Here is a 20,652-nt window from a genome sequence, read left to right on the forward strand (position 1 = left end):
AGTAAATGGTTTAGTGCGGATAGTTGCGGATAAGATTGCGGATTTAGAATTGCGTATTTAGTGGCGAAAGGGATAATAATGCCCAATTAATTACAGATTAGTGAGCAGTTTAGTTTGTATAATTGATATTTTACGGCGAGTGAGACTTTCTCTCAAGTTTCGCCTCGTCATGGCACAAAACGTGGTTTGATACATAGGAAACGGACAGGTAACTAACAAGAAGTGCATGACGAAGTAAGTGAATAATGCATAAAACTTTCCCCGTTAGCAAAATAGCCCCCGTTCTCTGGTTAGTGGTCTGGTCAGCTGAAAGAAATCACGACACGAAGTCAACCCAGGAGCAGGGTGCCTAAAAACATATAACAGTTTTTGTAAGGTATTGCAATTTTTGGGTATTATTTAGTGAAACCTTGGTTTTTGATGACATAATATCTAAAATATGTATAACATAAATAGGCTTTTTGATTAACAAGCTACAGTACTGAACAAAAGGGTCTGGTCTAGGGATTTGTCACCGGGTGGTGACCGCCCAATATGAATCTATCGATGTGGGTAATGTAAAATTGTACAAAATCTAAATTGAATTTTTGGTATCATCAAATTTACCTAAGTATTGCCAAATAATTTACAATTTTTTAGCAATAATTGATCTAACGCCAAATTTCTAATTCTACGAATGTTGATTACCTAATTTAAAAAACTGTTTGCATTGCAAATAATTTACACTTAATTGAAGGCGAGGCAATCATCTGAAGAATTTTTAAAACTATCGCTTTATTAATTATTTAGCAAAAATCGACGCCGTAGTTTGCAAAATTTAAATTAAATTCTACAAAACAAGGAAATTCTTGGAAACATGGTCCAGGAACTGCGACTCAAGGAACTATATCTACAGCTGCGACTGATTTGATGGGGACAAGGGGACCAGCACATTCTATGCTTCCACTATCAATTTTAACATGCGGGAGGTAGTACAAAGGTGTAAAAATTGGGCTAAAATAGATCGATAAAATAAGCTCTGCTAATAAAATTTTACACGTTTAGTGTGCAAGGAAATGAAATAAATTAAATTTGAAAGTTTTTGAACTTTAGTAAAAGAGGTTCAAAATATAGACATATTTTACAAGTTCACTGTTCTGGGAGGAAAGTTTGATTCTGTCTGAAATGAAAATATTTAATTTTAGAATGTGTTTGGAATCCTAGAATGTATTTTTCCTTACATGAAGAGGAGACAGAAAATTATGAAAATAAAGCACGTTTAAAATATAAGCTTGTAAAAATTTCGTATAATTTCGGCTTCCTACTTCTTGGCATAGTTAGACGGCGTACTGTCTTCTTCAGAGTGATGAAAAAATTGCGAAAAATATGTCAATAAATTAAACGTAAAGGGTTACAAAATTGTTAAGTTAGATCAAAATTGTTGGAAAGCGAAAAATACAATTTCATTGTATACCTCTATTTTACAAATAAAAAGAAGAAGCTATTTCCGAACCATGACATTTTCTCGGCCACCCGAAAATAATAATAATAATGAAACGATCCCATTGTATTGATAGCTTGACTAATCGGAACAAATCCAATTCGATTTCATTCTTGGCCGCGGCGCTGTTTGTTTTCAAACAGCGCCTTCATCCTTGTTTGCGGAACGGGCGGACTAATTACACTCCCCGCTTTCTCCTTCTTACCCTACTAAATGTGGACAGGAATTTGTGTACAATTCAATGAGTTGTAGAATTCACTAAATAATGTGGCAACAAAATTTTGACAGATTGGCAATGATTTGTCACTGTCAATTTATCTCCGCGTTAAAATTCGTAGTGAAATTCTTGGTACTACTGCTTACTCGTATAAGATTCTGTCAAACTATGACAGGGCGAATGACACATTTTACTACCAATTTGGTACCACATCAATTTATATCTTAGATTATAATCCAAGCAAATTATAAGAGAAGCTAGCAATTTATGAAATTTAAATTTAAGATTGAAGCTCAACAAAAAATTACTTTTTTATTAAATCGTTACAAGTTTTAGGAATTGGACGAAAATCTTGGATAAAATTAAAATTACCAATGCCCGAGTGAAATTTGGTATTTTAATATAAAACTGTTTATTACAACTATTTACTATGATTTAATAAATCGCACTACCACCACCGAATAAGACCCATCTAGGCTAATTCAGACAAATACCGGAGAGTCTAAAATTATTTATGTGGCGCTAAAGTTCGCGATTTGTTTTTCATTCATAATATTGAATCAAGTTGTTCTGAAAAATCAGATAGTTCGTTAATTATTCAAACTACGCATTTATCAATAGGAATTATAATATTTTAAATATTTATCACAGTTGCATACAAGTTGTGTTAATTATGTAACACAAAAAAACACGTCACTTTCCAACAATTTTTGATGTATTCATTTTTAAATATTTAAAAAATTCCCCAAAAGGCTAGACTTTAGTTAACCGTCGGTCTCCGATAGGGTTAAGTGATACGTCATTTTGTTCGTCTCGGCGAGCTGAACAAGAATATCGAAGCCAGAAGGCGCGGAAATGTCCCGTTCAAAAGTTATGGCGGGACAAAGTTTGAAATTTTTATTGCATTTTTGGACGTTTCAGAGAATTCTACGACTTTGTCTCACTTTGCCCCAAAGCGGGAAATTTTTTGGGGTATATTGAGATTTTAGGGGTAACGTGAGATTTTTAGTTTTTATTGCAGAATATTGAATTTCAATCAATTTCCGACATGGCAGGACATTTTTGGGGTAAGATGAGATTTTCGGGGTAACGTGAGATTGTGGCAAAACGTGGCAAAACGGGGGCCCTCACATGGCGACCGCGAGCGAAGCGAACCTGGAAAATGCGAAAGCGGGAGCCCCGCACTGGTAGTAATTATGTCGAATATTGGGGTATTGTTCGTATTTTAGCGAGCGAAGCGAGCAGGTTAGGTTAGATTGAATACGCGGAAAGTGCTACCTAGGAGAGCTACCTAAAAGTGTTACCTAGAAGAGCTACCTAGAAGAGCTACCTAGAAGTGCTACCTGGGATAGCTATCTAGAAGTGCTACCTAGACGTGCTGCCTAGAAGTGCTACCTAGAAGTGCTACCTAGAAGAGCTACATAAAAGTGCTACCTAGAAGAGCTACCTAGCAGTGCTACCTAGAAGAGCTACCTAGAAGTGCTACTTAGAAGAGCTACCTAGAAGAGCTACCTAGAAGTGCTACCTAGAAGAGCTACCTAGAAGTGCTACCTAGAAGTGCTACCTAGAAGAGCTACATAAAAGTGCTACCTAGAAGAGCTACCTAGCAGTGCTACCTAGAAGAGCTACCTAGAAGTGCTACCTAGAAGTGCTACTTAGAAGAGCTACCTAGAAGAGCTACCTAGAAGTGCTACCTAGAAGAGCTACCTAGAAGTGCTACCTGGGATAGCTATCTAGAAGTGCTACCTAGACGTGCTGCCTAGAATTGGGGAATTGGATAGGAAATAACCCCAAAAGTCTCAAAGTACCCCGAAACCCCTCCCGCCGTGCCGTAAAATGATTGTAATTCAATATTCTGGAATAAAAACTAAAAATCTCAACTTACCCCAAAATCTCAATATACCCCAAAAAATTTCCCGCTTTGGGGCAAAGTGAGACAAAGTCGTAGAATTCTCTGAAACGTCCAAAAATGCAATAAAAATTTCAAACTTTGACCCGCCATTACTTTTGAACGTTTCGATATTCTTGTTCAGCTCGTCGAACTGAACAAAATGACGTATCACTTAACCCTATCGGAGACCGACGGTTAACTAAATTTTTTCCCCCCAAAATTCACTGTGACAATTTTTCCTCCTGCTCTTGACTTATCTTTGATTTGAACCGGTAATAAACGTTCTTACTTACCATTGAGACCTTGAGAATACCAATCTTTCACATAAATTAAAATGTCTGTGATAACTTCTTTATATTTTGACGTCCAACTTTCCCAGACATTTTCAATTTATGAAAATTTAGTAAAAATGCGAAGAAATTCTTCAAGTCAAAGTGGCATTGCTACTGTTAATCTTGGTTTATAGAGTCGAGAAAATTTAACTAAACGTTGCAAAAGTTTAAAAACAGTTAGGTCACTAAAAAATAAAATTTAAAATTAAGTCTAAGTCTAACCGTAAATTTATTTCTTCTTAACTTTACAAATTAATATTATACGAATTACGGACTTTACAAACATGCGAGCTAATTGTTTCAATTGATTGTAGAGTGGTATAAAGAGTACAGAGAATTGTATGAGCTGAACGAAATGTTTGCCAAACTTCAAGTGAATTATAATTATTGTATTACTCCAACTTTTAACTTTTATCGTGATAATTAAGTCCATAAAAATTTTGCGAAACGTAAGGAAAGGAGCTACGACCCTTTTTGTATAAATACGTATTTGGTCATAAGTAATTTTTATTTTGGCGTCCATCTTTGCCAAATGTTTGAATACTTTAAAATTGTCGTTGTACATACATAAATGAAAATTTTAATACGTAAAAAGTAAGCTAGGATCAAACATAAAAAAATTGAAGTGTATTTTGTACCCGGTTTTTAAATCGTAAAACAGTTCAAAATTCATTTTAAATTAAGAATGTAAGGTGCGACAAAATGATAATTAAAAAAATAAAATTTGAATTCTTTCTAAATTACAGGTGATTCCCGACGGGATGCCCGTTACCCGATCGTGCTTGTGATTCACGGTGAGGGTTGGGAGTGGGGGAGTGGCAACGAATTTGATGGGGCCGCCCTCGCCAGCCTCGGAAATCATATCGTCGTCACCTTCAATTACAGGTCAGAGTTGCGCGAAGGGTGAGATTCAAAGGCGCGTAATATTATTTGTGTATGTAACAACTAACTAAATATTTTATATGGATTTAATTTCCAGGTTGGGACCTTTAGGTGAGTAGCGAAATTATTTGAATTTTTATCCATCCTCATTTATCACATATTTCATGCGGTTCATGATTAATTACGGAAAATTGTACTATTTTCGAGGTAAAGTTTCTTACATTTTAATTCACGTGGTAGAAAATTTGTTACGGGGGAGTTACATCAAGTCCTGAATTTGTACAAGAAATTCTACTAATTGTTTTTAAGAAAAACGTAGAATTGATCAAAGTGACGTATTGTGATTCATTAATTCTAGTCATAAAAGTCAGCTGTATATAATTTTTTAGCGTTCGAGTTGTTAATAATTTTATCGAAGGACGTTATCCTTTTACGAATTTACGTGAACTACGAAGAAGTTATTTCTTTTGGCACTATTCTTGTACACATTTGGCAAATGTACGTATAAAAATTGTTGCATGAAATTCCTCAGCATTTGATGCACATCTATATTATAGCTGGAAATGTTTGTCTGCAACGGAAGCAAAATAATTTTCCGTGACGGAAGTGAAAGTAGAGAAAGCAATAATATTAATTGGAATTTTAACATCAAATTCACTCTCGCCCTGCGGGAGACGGGCTTATACGCTAGTTAGAAATATTCCTGGTCTGGTAGATGACTGTACTATTTTCTATCCATACACTATTGTAAACCTGGTAGAGTCATATATTTACTCGTATTAACTTGCTACTGGATTGGGGGTAGTTTGTGTCTGCATGGTAAATTTTTCAGTACCACAAAATTACTAAACAGTAATGCCGGTTATTACCAGTGCCGGAAGGCACATCTACATTTGTACTTCGGTCGGGCAGTAATGATTTGAAAACAGTTTTATTAAAAGTGTAAACTCTTAATTACAAGTAAGAAAAAAACTTGATTTATGTGAAACAAATGTGAATCTAAACCAAAATACCGTCCATGAAACATATGCTGGTTAGTGATGCAAAATGAAACAATCCCTAAACAGGAATGCAAAAAAGTGGCATATACAATTACGTCTTAGGTTGCATTACATAATAAGAAAATTACATAACATGGCCAACTTTCCCTGCGATGAATGAAATGTAATATGAGACCGGAAAACGAGGAATGTACATCTGTCCACCCACTTCACAAAGTTTTCACTCTTAATAATTTCACTAAAGATTTTGTTTGTCAATACGAAAATCCAGTAAAAATAATTGTTTAGTTAAACGCCCTTATGAAAAAATATGAAAATTGTAATTCGATTTCAAAAATGCAGATACAGATTGTTTAGTACAATCTAATTTTAGTTTATGCTAATATAGCCTCTCCAAACGTTTTGAATAATGAAAACCTGGATTTTGTAATAGTATCAGTTATACGTTTTTTTAAATTAGGAAATCTATGGAGAACAAGTATTAAGAAATATTACTGACTTGACATAAAACATAAGATTTCTTAATCGAAATAATTTTATTGTGAAATGAACAGATAAATAGTCGAACTGGGAAAGACTGAGTATCTAACGGATAACAAATTATTATTATTTTCTTTTTAAATACCAAAAAGAAAGCTGGTAAATAAAAAAGAGTACCAAATATACCTAACTATATAAGTTCTACTTATTACCGGACGGATGAAGTTTGTCACCGAGTTTAATAGAGTGCACTACATATAACCAGCTCGACAGCCATGCACCTCATAAGTTTTTCGTCAGAAAAGGTCTCCCAGAACTGGGCCAACTCTTGACAAGAGTCACTTTTCGTAAAAGAGAAAGCAATTATCATCACATAATGTTCTGTGGCGTGACTTTCACCTGGAAAGTTAATCAACGTCGTCCCCAGACCTGAACCTAGCCTCATTAAAAAAAATTACTATTCGACCAATATAATAAATAAAATGTGTGATCTATTTTATAGCAGGCTGGTTACAATCTTAGTCACAACAAGCACCATCCGGGCAGGGAATTTTCTAAAAATGTACTTATTTATTTTTAAATTAAATTTTACATCCAAAATACTTACACGCATTAAAAATACGCATTAAATATTAGAATAATGTACTCGTTTCTATTTTCATGGCTAAATTTTGTCTATAAAGTCAACGCATTGTTCAAAATTAAATTCAAAGTGTTGAATTTATTTTAAAATTAAATATATTTAATATTTATTTATATTTATAATTTATAATATTTATATTTATAATATATAATTTTATATTTATATTTTATATTTATAAGAAAGGAGAGAAAGGAGAGAAAGGGCATTTTATATTTTATATTTTATATTTATAATTTTTATTTATTTATTTATTTATATTTATATTTAATATATACGCCGTTTTGTGCAAATCAGTAATTTTATAGTTAGGTTATGTTAGCAAGATGGGTCGTTCAAGGAATCCAGATGACTGACAGACGAGTTTTTTCGAAATTATAAGAATTTCAGTTGGAATTTTTTGATCGCCCACCACCACCAATCACGTAGGTCATTGCTAACATGGGACTAAAAACTGCAGAGAAATATTGCAATTTTTCGCAATTAATCATGAACAAGCAAAAATCTGTTAATTTTTATGATTCCTACTCCAATTTTGTGCAGTTTTTTTAAAACGAGTAACCAGCAGTCGAACTTTGGTCTGTTAGACGTAGGAATAATGATAAATTAGATCAGTCTTGTATTTCCAGTGATATGATCAACAACGCCATGAATTTCATTTATTTGAAAATGAGATTGCTTTAAGATACAATTTTGTTGAATTTTTCTCGGATTAAAATTGTTTTCGAATGATTCATTTCAAACTCACAACAAAATATATGGTTTTATAATTTGTTCCATCTTTTACATAGCGCACTTTAAATTTCAGAAAGTTTATAAACTCAGGAAAATGTAATTTATACTTGAAATTTGTAAAATTTTTCTGAGAATCAAAATTTGCAATCTTATTACACGCCGAAATTAAATATTAATTTTTTTAATTTTTGTGCGTGTTTTTCACACCATACTTTGAATTTCTAAAACTTTATATATACTTTAATAGATTAAATTAGGCAGACGTCGTCGAAAAGAAATTATTTGTTTTTTTTTTACTTCTGAAAATAGGTGATTAACACTGGAAGGAAATTTGCAATTTTTGAAAATACAAATATGTAATTTTTCATACCGGAAGTATTTACTTTTTCTGATGATTTCCGACATTTTAATAAACTTCATTTCTGAAATATTTTATGCGTTTTATGAAGTAGATTTTCTTCTCAAAATTATTTTTATATTTTGTGACACATAATTCCAGGTAGGAATTTATAATTTATAATAACCTACAAGGTAGTGATACGGGTAAAAAGTTAATTATAACCCATATTTCTTATGATTTTGAAATTCAAGGTATGTTTTTCACACTAAAATCATAATATTCGAATTATTTAGAATTCTAAACAATAATCTAATCTTGATTTAATCCAGAGTTATGACTTTTGTAAGATCGCGACATAAATACAGTTTGGAACTTGATAGCTTTTTTTCGTTCTTGTGAAATGCAAAATGCCGCATTTTTTAAACTCCAAAAATGCATACTTAATACGTCACAATTTAAATTTTTGAATTTGTTGTACATAATTAAAATTTTAGATGTGATTAGTTTGTTCGTGGAATTATACTTTCTCAAATTTTTTGTTGAAAAACACAACTTCATCTTGGAAATTAAAATTTTTAAGTGAAACTTTGTAGATATTTCTCAGAAAAAAAGTTGTTTCGAAAAACTTTGCTAAAATGTTTCTGTCATTTGCAGCGTCTGGGAACCATGGAGGGTGACATTGTGCCTTACGTGATGGGACTCCCGGTGACGAACAATATACCCGCGCAGGGCCTCAACCAGCATGTTTCGCCCTTCGCCGCCCTCGCAAACTTCTCCAAGCAGGATGCCTTCGTGGCAGAAATGTTTCTTCATTATGTCGCCAACTTTGTAAAAAGTGGGTAAGTTGAGAGAATCGTGGTGGATTTTTTTTGGGGGTAGGAAATGTTAAAGAATGGGTGAGCTTTCTACGAAAAGGCGAATTTGCATAATATTTAAAATAATTACGTAATAAATATAAAGAGGGTACTCACGATATAACGTTTACAGCGAATCTCAAACGTTGAACATATCTAAATTACTTTTGAAGGTTTGCGAAGTTTGCGTGATTTCGATAAGAATTTTGGTGCAAGACTAATAATTTTGGGAGTTACGAAAGTATCGACCCAAATAGGATATGGATTTTTTTATTTTATGAAGATTATTTCGCAAAATGTTTGTATAATGCGGCACAAAATTAGAAATTGTGGCGAGTACGCCGTACGCACAATATTTACTGTGGAAAAACTTCATAGTTCAACGCCGAAACAAAAATATTTTGCAATTTGAATATTAATTTGTAATGTCAGATTAATGTGGTAGTATAGATATCTGTATGCATTTACATTCAAAAGGATATTTTTTTAAACTTTCAAAATAGAAAATTTTATTTGGAAAAGTTTTGCCAGTTACTTTTAAGTTTACGAGTTACTAATTTACCTCGTGAGCATAGAGTTCGATAAAATTTGTGAACACAAACAAATTTTGTATTTTTATTGCCAATTGTTGAGGGAAGTGAACACCGGAAATAGTTTTTGGGGAAGTTCAAATATAACGAATTATACGATAGATATTTCTCCATTCCATTGCATTTCCATTTGTGTATGAAACATGTCACTTTTTGTAATTAATTTTTTGTCATCAGTTACACCGAGGGGTCAAAATTTCAAAATTCATGAAGAATAGATCACAAGTTTTATGTATGCAAGTTCCAAAACTGTAGGAAAGTGAACTTTTCTCAAGAGACACGATGTCTAATAAAAAAAAATGTAACATACACGTCGATTGACATGACTTTTTCCGACCGGAAGTGGGCTCGTGCCCTTGTTATCGCGTCAAGAAGATATGATTACAGAGAAGAAGGGAAACTTTTGCCGGGGAAAGTCCTTTCTCAAACCATCAATAAATCCGTCATGTGTTACACTCACGGAGAAAACACTTTATTCTCGACGTTGTAGTTCCTTCCTTGCCGGTCTCAACCATTGGAGAGTCAATGCAAAAAAGTGGTGAATGATGCTCTTAAAAATGTAAGGTAAATTATTTGATAAGTACAGTGACAAAAAATCAACAAAAACAAAAAAAATTCTACCTATTTAAAGGGACTAGAAATTAAATTTGAATTTTTTAACCCCGCAAAAATTTCAACTTTTATACATAAATTATTTTACAAGCCTATTTTTTGAATAAATTTATAATGTAATTTAAAAAAGAATTAAATATTTCTGTAATTCGTGAAGCACTACGGAATTAATTAGTTAGTTAAACTGATTTAGAATTGTTCATTTGATCCATAGTATTTTTGGACTTCAGAAGAGTTTACGAGGCAATCAAGTCCAATTGTCAGGAAACATTTTATATATTTAAATTCTGAATTTGCTAACGTCGGAAGATATTATTTTGAGATGTTGAGACCACTATGTGACTAAAGATTGTATCTCGATGCTTTTTGGTTACTGATATTTGATTGTATTGATTTGTTTAAGAGTGTCCATCCTACCGAGTCGTCATTTTGTGTATCGGACCATTTTCCGTGTGCCGTCCAGATCAGGAAATTTCTGTTTGCTTCTATTTTACTTTACTTTCCCACTTTTTTCATATATTTTTTACAAAAAAAACTTTTTTGAAGGCATCAAACTGATGAATTACTTCCAAGATGGATGTTTAGATACCGGGGAAAAAGTTGTTTTCATACTTTCACTTTGCGTTTCTGTTCGTAGTTTTTTTTAAGTTTGTGAAAAAATTCATGTTTTTGCATTCTGCATTAAAAATTTACAAAATTTAAATACGTATTTTCACAATGAAAATATTATGGTAACAGGGTTGTAACCAAGGAGCCACGGACCATTATTACACCGTAATAACAAAACGGTACATACATTATCCACGAAATTAAAATTTATCTCTATTTCAAAACATAATCACGTCAAGTTCCAGGTTACATATGTAAGCTTGAAAACTAACGTTTATAAATTATTTGCCAACAAAATGTGTGATAATCTATTTTTTGCTAGATATTTCTGCTTTTAATACTAATTTTATAGTTCTTTCCCAGCAAGTTTAATATTACAAACTTGAAATTTAAATTATTTATTTGTGTCAGATTTTTAACGTTAAGTTCCAAAATGTAAATTTCAAACAACTTTTCTGAATGATTTGCCAGCAATATTTCCAATAAAGTATACGATAGCATAATTTTTTGCTTGTTTTACATACCGGAATTGTAAATTTCTGAAATAGTAGATATTAGGGGTTACAAAATTTAGATGACAAGTGTCCATTCGTGAAATTAATTTCGTTACAATTGTTTTGTAGAACAGACAAATTTAATATTTTAATCTACAATAAGCCTCACGTTAGAATTATTTATTTTGTGCCAGTCTTTTTATAATTCGTATTTTTTTTGCAAATTTGACCAGCCCTCGATTTTTAAATTGCATTTCTATATCGAAATAATCGACTCTCTAATTTATTGTAATTCTTTAACACCGCAAATTTATAATTTCTATAATCTAAATATAAGTCAAAGCTGTATTTAGATGCATTGCCACACTGACAATAAATTAATCTTCGAAACACCTGTTGCTTTCATACATACATTAATCGAGTGGAAAATAATTGTCACCGTTTTTGGTGCTAAATCTTTACCAATACTTCGTCACAACTGTATTCTCATATTATTCGCAGTGCATCAAATTCTCATTATTATTGACAAGTTGCGCCCACCCGAGGGAGTCGGGAGAAAGTTTGGGCGAAATATTTACCGAAAAATTACTGTTGAGATGAAAGTAGGGATGAAGCTTGAATAATTATGCTCACTCAACGGTTATAGTACTGCCACGACCTTGTGTAACTAATCGCTAAAAAATTTTTGAAATATTTCAACGTCATTTCGACTTTTAATTTGAAAATGCACACGACAGAAGTAAGTAATAGGTTAGCTCGAAGGTAACTCAAATTTATTTGAAATGTATATTTTCTAAAGTTCAAGAATTTTGAAAACTTCGAAACTCTCAATTGTCTCGTCTTTTTTTAGTCTGAATTGAAACGGGGAAAGTAAGAAATAGGACACTTGCTCTTCTTTAGGGTTTCTTAAAATCGTGATTTTAACTTTTTATTTGAAATCGATTTTGTCAGTAGCATTAGGTAGTTGTTTTCGAATTTTTCTAAACACAGGCGAATATTTACTGTCAAATTCTGTCTGGAATTATTATAACGATACAGTTATAAATAGGTCTGCCATGATCTTATGTAACTAATTGTGAAAAAATTTCGAAATATTTTAACGTCAATTCGAGTTTTAATTAAATGATGCAGATAATAGAGTAAATGGTAGGTTGAATGATCCCGTTATCTATGAGACGAATTTATTTGTGAAAAGTATATTTCAAAAGTTCAAGAATTCTGAAAATTTCGAAACTCTATTATTCTGCTCTCACTCATGCCCATTCTGCAATTTCCTTTGAAATTTGATTCTCTGTTTTTCTTTGTGCTACGTGCCAAACCCTGGTTTTCTATATTTGGTAATTCTTCTCAAGGATGCTCCAGATGCGGATCGGATGCATTGAGTGAGTTTATTTTAGAGAGATTGTATCCCAATTCGACGATGGTGGTGGAATAGTGACACGTTTACGTTCTGAGGTCAGTCTAGTTAGTTTAGTGTCTGAGGTTAGTTTAGTGTCAACGTGGGTCCTTCTCTCGGAACTAAATTGGGACGAAATTTGACCTCCTATTTACTTTCACCTTGCAGTAAATTAGATCACGTTAGTGGAATGAGGAGGCTTCCGTGATGTGCCCGTTTTTTCATTCATTTCCTATTTTTGTCTTGATTGCTTTCATTCTGGTGAAAGAAGGCAGATACTTTTTTAGGTGAAGAAAGCCACCTCTAAATTTATAAATACATTAAATTCGTGACAAAAACAAGACTGTAATTTAATTAATTTCTAACTGATCTAATGTTTACTTGGTGAAATTGCAGTTTTGTGAAATTTTGCAAACTTTTTCTAAATGTTTAAATTCCTCATTTGTTGAGCTTCTAGCAACTTGTATGACATATGTAGTTGCGGAAGGAGAAAGCTGTCGTAACTTGAGTAAAGATTATGTAAAATTTTTAAATACTTGTTCAATTTTTTGTAAACCTTTTAAAACTCGAAAACTTCACATAATAAACTGATAAAATCAACATTTATTTTCACTGTTATGAATTTGTGACACAAATTGTGTCCTATGGATAAAAACTATTTCAGGTTTCAAAAACTGACCAACAATGGACAAACTTTCTCTTCTTGATTTTTTCAGGCGCATTGATTCGAACGAGGTTGAAGTGGAAATTCGTGGCGGTGGTGGCGAATCGGTCGTCCCGCTCTCCTCCTCCCCTGGAATGACCGGCACGACCGAGTACGACTTCACCACCGCGCTCACCGTCACCATCACCGTCGGCGTCGCTCTCATCGCGCTCAATTTGGTGGTATTCTCGGCATCATGTGTCACCGGAAGAGGGCCATCCCCACCACAACGAGGGCGACAGGGGAAGCCGTGATAGTGACGAGGTCGACGAGAGTGGGAGGAGTTCGGGGGGTGGGACACCTCAAAAGGAGGAGTCGCCCAGTATCAGCAAGCTCAGGTGAGGTTTGTTGTAATACACGATAAATAATTTGGTAATCAAATTGATAGTTTAACGAGTTAGGAACCTTGGCAAAAGGTTGTGTTACCGAACGGTGACAATAATTGTGTCAAATTTGCTAAGTTCCTTTACTTTTTTGTGGAGACAAATTTACGAATATGAATTAAGTCGATTAATTCGTTAATCAGAGGGTAGCAAATTGTTACCAAAAATACGGTATGTACTTATTCTCGATCAGATTTTTATTACCCCGAAAAGAATAGTCCACCCAGTTTGTAACGATTTGGTACCAATGATTATGCACAAAATTTAAACTGCAACCTTAATTCGAGCTTGGTAATTAAGATGCAAGTTGAATTTAGTGCCCTTTTATTATCACCACTCGGTAACATACTTGTTACCACCACCAGCAGAGCCAATCTTGGTCCCACATTATTCAGGGTACACCCATCCTTACTTAAGCAGAAGAAATTGTTGGTGTGATTTATGCCGGGGCTAAAGTGCGGGTGTCATTAAGGACGGCGGAGGAAGTGAGAGTAGGCGAAGGTCTTCGTGGCAGGAAAAGTACAATCAATTAAAGGCACATTAAAAGCGAAAAAAGAAAATGTCAGCGACTTCGATAAAGAGAGCCTTTCCTTATTTTTTGCTGGGTTTACGTTTTATTTATAGTTTCCCAACGTGGGTGGCGGGGTCACGATTACATAAGATGAGATCCTTCTATTTTTGCAGCCAATGATTTTGCTCATATAGTGATTAGGAGAAAGCATAAAGAGCAAAAGTTACTAGGTGAGAAAGTGGGTACATTTAAGAAGGAGAAAGTATTTTATGTAGTACAAATTTATAAAAAACAATAACTTCGTAAACAAAAATTACACACAATTTCACAAAAAACAGATCTTTATAAAATATGAGAAACCTAAATTTAAACAAACACTAGATTTTTTTGTAAAAATTCCAGACCAGTAATTTTCTACAATTTCTTTTAAAATAGAGTGATTAATTCCGAGAAAGTCTTGCAAGTCCCAAAAATTATGTATTACTTTCACGTTACGTCGCTCTCACTTTCTCTCCTTTCTACACGAGTCTAAAATTTCCCACATTTCAGGAAGATTACAAGTGGTCCACGGCCTGTTGTTCATCCTCGAACCACCAGCAGAACCACCCTCACCGCAGCAGGAACTTCACCCTAATGACTTTCCAACCACTCATTTATCATCCTCCTCGGTCTACATGCCCGCCGAATCCATCTCAATGTCCCAGTACACCAGCAGCACCAGCACCACTTTCACCCGGGTAACAGTGGTGGCGGGACGTTGCCTCGGTCATCGCACGGTCATCAGGGTCACCACCTCGCCTACGAGACCCACAGCGGGGATCTGGCGGGATAGTTTGTTGGCGGAAAGATGAGGAATTTTATCATCTCAGAAACCTCAAAATCCCATTACGCCTTGTTCCTCGAGCCCCTCGGCGTCCGCGACGAAACGAACACGACGAATTCCACGTCCTCAAACCCATCCCCGAACAGCGGGAGTCAATTTGGTCGGTGTTCTGAAAAGGAACATGACGCCAATGTGAACATGACGTTAAAACGAGGGTCCAGATTCAGGAGATATCATTCTGACTGCTCTGACTCTCTATCTGTACTTTTATAGCCTGAACTAAGTTCTAAATAACCGACGATAAGTACAAATATCATATTGTGATATCACCTAAATGCCTCGCTTCCCAACTAATTTTATTTACAAAACTGTTACATACATTTAGTCTTTGCATGATTAAACTCGATCTAATAAACAAATATGAAATTTATAAATTTCATATTTATATGAAATTATCTTATTTATATATTATATTTCATATTCATACTCGTGAAATTTATAAATTTATGACGTTTTCAGGAGTAAACTCGTAAAAATGAAATATACCCTGTAAAATGATTTTGGAATAAAATGACAAATCCGTCACTATTTTACCCAATTACTGGCAGTTTCTGTTTTTTAATAGAAGATTATCAAGATGGGGAAATACGTATTTCGATCAACCTACAAAAAGTTAAATCCTATTTTCTAAATAATTTCTTGTCGTGGTTTAGCACGAATTATTTTATACTGACTTTACCAATTTACCAGAAAAAAATAAATACGTACATATGTCGACCGAGTTTGATCAAGTAGGGCCACAAATGGTGCCCTTCACATCTTTAAGAGTGCAATTTCTCCACATGTGGAATTGCATTGCATGTATCGGATTAGGTTATCGTGGAAAGATTTATGAGATTGGAGCCAATAGTCGACGGAGCAATGTTCTCTCATTCATGATCTAATTTCCATTTTACTTATACCATGCAATACTTACCTACATAAGATATATAATGTCTTGCAATAAAATAAATTGATCCTCGAAAGTGCATCGTTTTTAATCATTACGAGTTAAAAATTAAGACCTGGAGAAAATTTGAAACAAATTATGTACAGGGAATTTTACCACATTTGGCAAGCTATTTTTTACAATAAGGGTAACCAACCTGAAAAATATGAGATAGAAATGCAACAAAATTGAAAATACAATAATAAGTAAAAAATTTGTGCTCGTTTTTAATATTTATAACATTTTAAATTCAAAACTGTAAACTAAAACGCCAAAAAAATATAACAACGCGTATTCTTGCCGGTTTAAAAGCTGAAATGAGGGAATCGCATGACGTAATGGTAATCTAATAAATTTAGGATTTCTAGGTGATATTATATGAAGAAATGGCTTTCTAAAAATTAGAATAAAATTGAAAAGCAATTATTACATCAAGATTACAAATCATTGCGTTATTATTATTGTGTGTCTTGATAAACATCCGGTCACGAGTTCGTCAGATCAGTAAATTTTTGTGACGCCATTTCAGTTTATCTGTTCAAAATTCACATTAATCATTCTGTTCTATTCTCTTGCAAACTTTCTCCATGTGTTAATTTTAAACTGTAATGATGGATGCATGGTGCACAACCATCAATTTTTTCATCTCATAACAAGATGTTTCTGTAAATACCACGATAAACGATATTAATGAATAAACACAATGATGTTTAAAGTTTCTTTAGTGTAAACTTTATAATTTTTTTTCTAGGCTGCAATTTCATATAAAAATCCCAAACGTATCCCTAGTTTAAAATCTAGGGATAAACAAACAGAAAACAGATAAACAAAAATTTACTGATTTGACGAACTCGTGACCGGATGTTTATCAAGACACACAATAATAATAACGCAATGATTTGTAATCTTGATGTAATAATTGCTTTTCAATTTTATATTCTAATTTTTAGAAAGCCATTTCTTCATATAATATCACCTAGAAATCCTAAATTTATTAGATTACCATTACGTCATGCGATTCCCTCATTTCAGCTTTTAAACCGGCAAGAATACGCGTTGTTATATTTTTTGGCGTTTTAGTTTGACAGTTTTGAATTTAAAATGTTATAAATATTAAAAACGAGCACAAATTTTTTACTTATTATTGTATTTTTCAATTTTGTTGCATTTCTATCTCATATTTTTCAGGTTGGTTACCCTTATTGTAAAAAATAGCTTGCCAAATGTGGTAAAATTCCCTGTACATAATTTGTTTCAAATTTTCTCCAGGTCTTAATTTTTAACTCGTAATGATTAAAAACGATGCACTTTCGAGGATCAATTTTTTATTGCAAGACATATATATCTTATGTAGGTAAGTATTGCATGGTACAAGTAAAATGGAAATTAGATCATGAATGAGAGAACATTGCTCCGTCGACTATTGGCTCCAATCTCATAAATCTTTCCACAATAATCTAATCCGATCCGTGCAATTCCACGCCTGCAGGAAGTGCACTCATAAAGATGTGGAGAGATAATTTTCTCTTGTCAAAGTCCTAGTTCGGAAAATCAGTATTAACAAATTGGTAATAAAATACGGCAAGAAATGGGAACAGATTGGTTGCCAAATCGGATTTAAATTTTGATAAGTTTTGGCGACGAAATAATTTATCAAGGAATATTCACAATTAAAATAGTAAATAGATAATATGCTGAAAGTTTCAATTTTAAGACCAAACTTGGAATTTTCGCATTCATTTCATTTAAAAGAATTTTAGCAAGTATTTTATTGAAAAACTTTAAAACTTACAAAGTGTGAAAATTGTTATTTTTTAATTAGAGTAAACAGGGACTGATGGGAAAAATATGTATTGTAAAATCATAAAAAGGTAATAATTAGAGCTCAGAAAAGATATAAGGAATTCAATTGATAAGAAGCAAGGCGAGACCGAATTTAAAATACAAAATTTGGCTACTAAATAATCTTAATTTCAATAAAGTTAAATGCATGAACTACATTTTCTACAAAACAGTGCGGACATTTAGATATCTTGTTAATAATAAAGTTTTACTGAAATGATAAACATTTACCGATTGATATTACCGCCTGATAATAAAACTAAACAAATCTGGCACTATATTTTTAAGAGTGCGAAACATATGTGGGATGCAGTGCATTTAACATATTCCAATCCAAACCACTGTGAAGCACTTTGATAATTGCTGCGGAATCTAGTCGACATCATTTGTGCTCAACTTTCACTTTAATCACTGCCTCTACGCGGAGAAAGCCCACGTTTGGGAAGATCTGCCTAACTTTAAAGTGATCACGAGGGACTTATTATTCCTATAGATGGATTCCTATAGGAGACTGGTAACATTATAAATCCGCAAATTCTGTAAACTTTTACAAAATTTCACAAAAGTTTCTAAGGAAATTATCTCACGTATTTTTGTTATCTTACCCAGGTCAAGAGTTTTTTTCATTTCGTAGAAGTTTGCAAAATTAGTTTACAAAATTTATGGATTACGAGACAAGGTGCACAGAAGTAACGTACGTGCGTAATTCTTCACAACTACACCCCATTTGTTCCCATGTACATTTTAGAAAATTAAAATATGCAGGATTTTGTCCACAGAAGTATTCTCTCGAAATCTGTCGAATTTTGGACGTTCTTTCAACAGCAAAATTTGGCGACTTCGATACAAAAATAATATAACTCAAACAGAACATGAAATACAATTGTGTACATTGAATTGTAAAAATCATTTAATCATATCATAGACATAACAGATCATCATAACTGAACTGGTAAAAATATGTAATCTAATCCATAAATAATTTTCTAGCAAACAACTTCATCTGACGCATGAGTAAACTAATTTAATCAAATCAAAATTCTTATTGCTGTAAAACTATACAAATCGTGTCGATTTTGAAAATTTCTATTCGGTAAAAATATTTATGATAGTAATGAGTCAATTTCAACGAGGAACCCTGTGCTTTCTCCGACATGCTTAAATCCGATGTCAAGACAACAATCTCTCTTCGGCAAGCTGATGCACTTCTTTCTTCGGCTTCTTGCACTAAAATTTCAACCTAAATTGTGATCCGTCGAGTCACCAGAAATCGCGACGACTAAAATTATCACTCTTGCAATAATTGCTCTCTCGTCCCGTGCGTGGCGACGGATGAGATCGTAGCAAGCAATTAAAATCGTGAAGAAGCAAGAATTATCGTTTCTTGGACCATTTAAAATTTAACCACGCGAATACTGCGTGATTAGAATCTGAATTAGTTTGAGAGGTTGGTAGATACAGAGAAAAGTTAGTTTTAACGGATGCAAAGTAGAAAATAATGGAGGAAATTAACTTGGACTTATGTGACGTAGTAAATCCAAGTATTAAATCACCATTCGCGGTGTATTTTTGCTGGGCATGACTAAATCGATTTTGGGCAGGTAAATGTACTGAACTTTTATCATTTTGAAAATGCACGTGACATAATACATAGTGGCGAATAGTGTCTGCATAAAATTACTCCTAATTAGTTTCCGTGAATAATTTTGCATTTTTGCGCAGTTTTTTAACCATTTCCGCATTGAGAATTTACGTGGATGATTGTTTTTTTTGATTTACGAAATGCTTATATAATAAACAAGAGGGTTTCTCCAAGCTTGATTTATTTGGACCATAAGAATTCAGGTAAATTGCGTAATTTATCAATTTATGTAACCCAATTTAAGAAGTAATCTTATTTTTAAAATGCAATTTTTTCGGCTTATTACCGTTACCAGAAACAATGATCAATTGCCCAGTTTTGATCCATATCTAAAAATAATATTTTTATTATTACATTATTAAACTAACGATGTTGGTATTGGTTTAACAATGAATTGGATATCAATTTTGAATTTACCAACCCGACTACAAAGTTTGCAAAGCTACCTTTCCAATTATTAAATTAGTTATGCAAAATTTCCCAGAAAATTTGTACGAACTAAATTTTGACTAAAGCTTAAGTTCGATGGGTGTGGTGCGTACGGTGGAATCGAATAGTAGTCATTTGCACCCACTTCACTTATTTTTACCCCCGCGGATAAAATCAGGCGATTTGGAGGACGAGGAAAGCGGATCTGTCTGTTCGATGGGCAGGTGTAAATTAGAAAATGGGTGATTTTCACTTACTTGTCTTCTACCTGAGTGAGCACAAAGCAGTGGAATTCTATGGACCAAGGGCCATGCAGACGTGGTGTCGACTTTGTCACCACATTTTTATTCACAGCGTAAAGTAATTTCAAAGAAAATTTTGAAAATTTAAAACCATTTATACAAAATTTCGAATATTGTTTGACGATTATAAGTCACAATTTCCGTTCAACTCCATCACATTCTTTTCGAGACCAGACGGTGAGAAAACCGACCGTCTTTCTGTACGGCCCAGATCGCGAGGAGAAAGTTGAATTGAATCGAAGCCTTCGTGTCGATAATAAAGAAAGCAATAAATCTAATTTCCTTCTCAGAGAACTTCACGAAAAATTTATTTTTTTCTTCTTCTGATTTCCCACCATTTCCGTATTCCTGATTTTTTCCACCCGTTCTATTTTCTCCAACAATGATGTGAAAGGTGTGGAAATAATGATCGTTAGTATTTTGTGGGTGCATTGTTTCATTTTGGCTCAGTTTTCTTATAATAATTGTGTGATGTG

The 20,652-nt window shown here is 33.4% G+C and overlaps 1 protein-coding gene across 1 annotated transcript; it reads left to right on the forward strand.

Moving 5' to 3' along the window:
- The first annotated feature begins 4,680 nt into the window (after window positions 1-4,680).
- On the forward strand, window positions 4,681-13,510 carry LOC118433598. The gene is made up of 4 exons (XM_035845684.1): window positions 4,681-4,805; window positions 4,900-4,913; window positions 8,653-8,837; window positions 13,270-13,510. Exons 3-4 carry the CDS (start codon window positions 8,665-8,667, stop codon window positions 13,508-13,510), a joined length of 414 nt encoding a protein of 137 aa, XP_035701577.1. The 5' UTR covers window positions 4,681-4,805; window positions 4,900-4,913; window positions 8,653-8,664.
- Window positions 13,511-20,652: the final 7,142 nt, after the last annotated feature.

The sequence above is a fragment of the Folsomia candida genome, unplaced genomic scaffold, assembly GCF_002217175.1.
Source record: "Folsomia candida strain VU population unplaced genomic scaffold, ASM221717v1 Fcan01_Sc062, whole genome shotgun sequence".
Lineage (NCBI taxonomy): Eukaryota > Metazoa > Arthropoda > Collembola > Entomobryomorpha > Isotomidae > Folsomia > Folsomia candida.

Coding starts and splice junctions, on each gene's coding strand:
- LOC118433598 (XM_035845684.1), top strand. CDS start 8,665: ATGGAGGGTGACATTGTGCCTTACGTGATGGGACTCCCGGTGACGAAC. Junction 8,838..13,269: donor GCCAACTTTGTAAAAAGTGG/GTAAGTTGAGAG, acceptor TGATTTTTTCAG/GCGCATTGATTCGAACGAGG.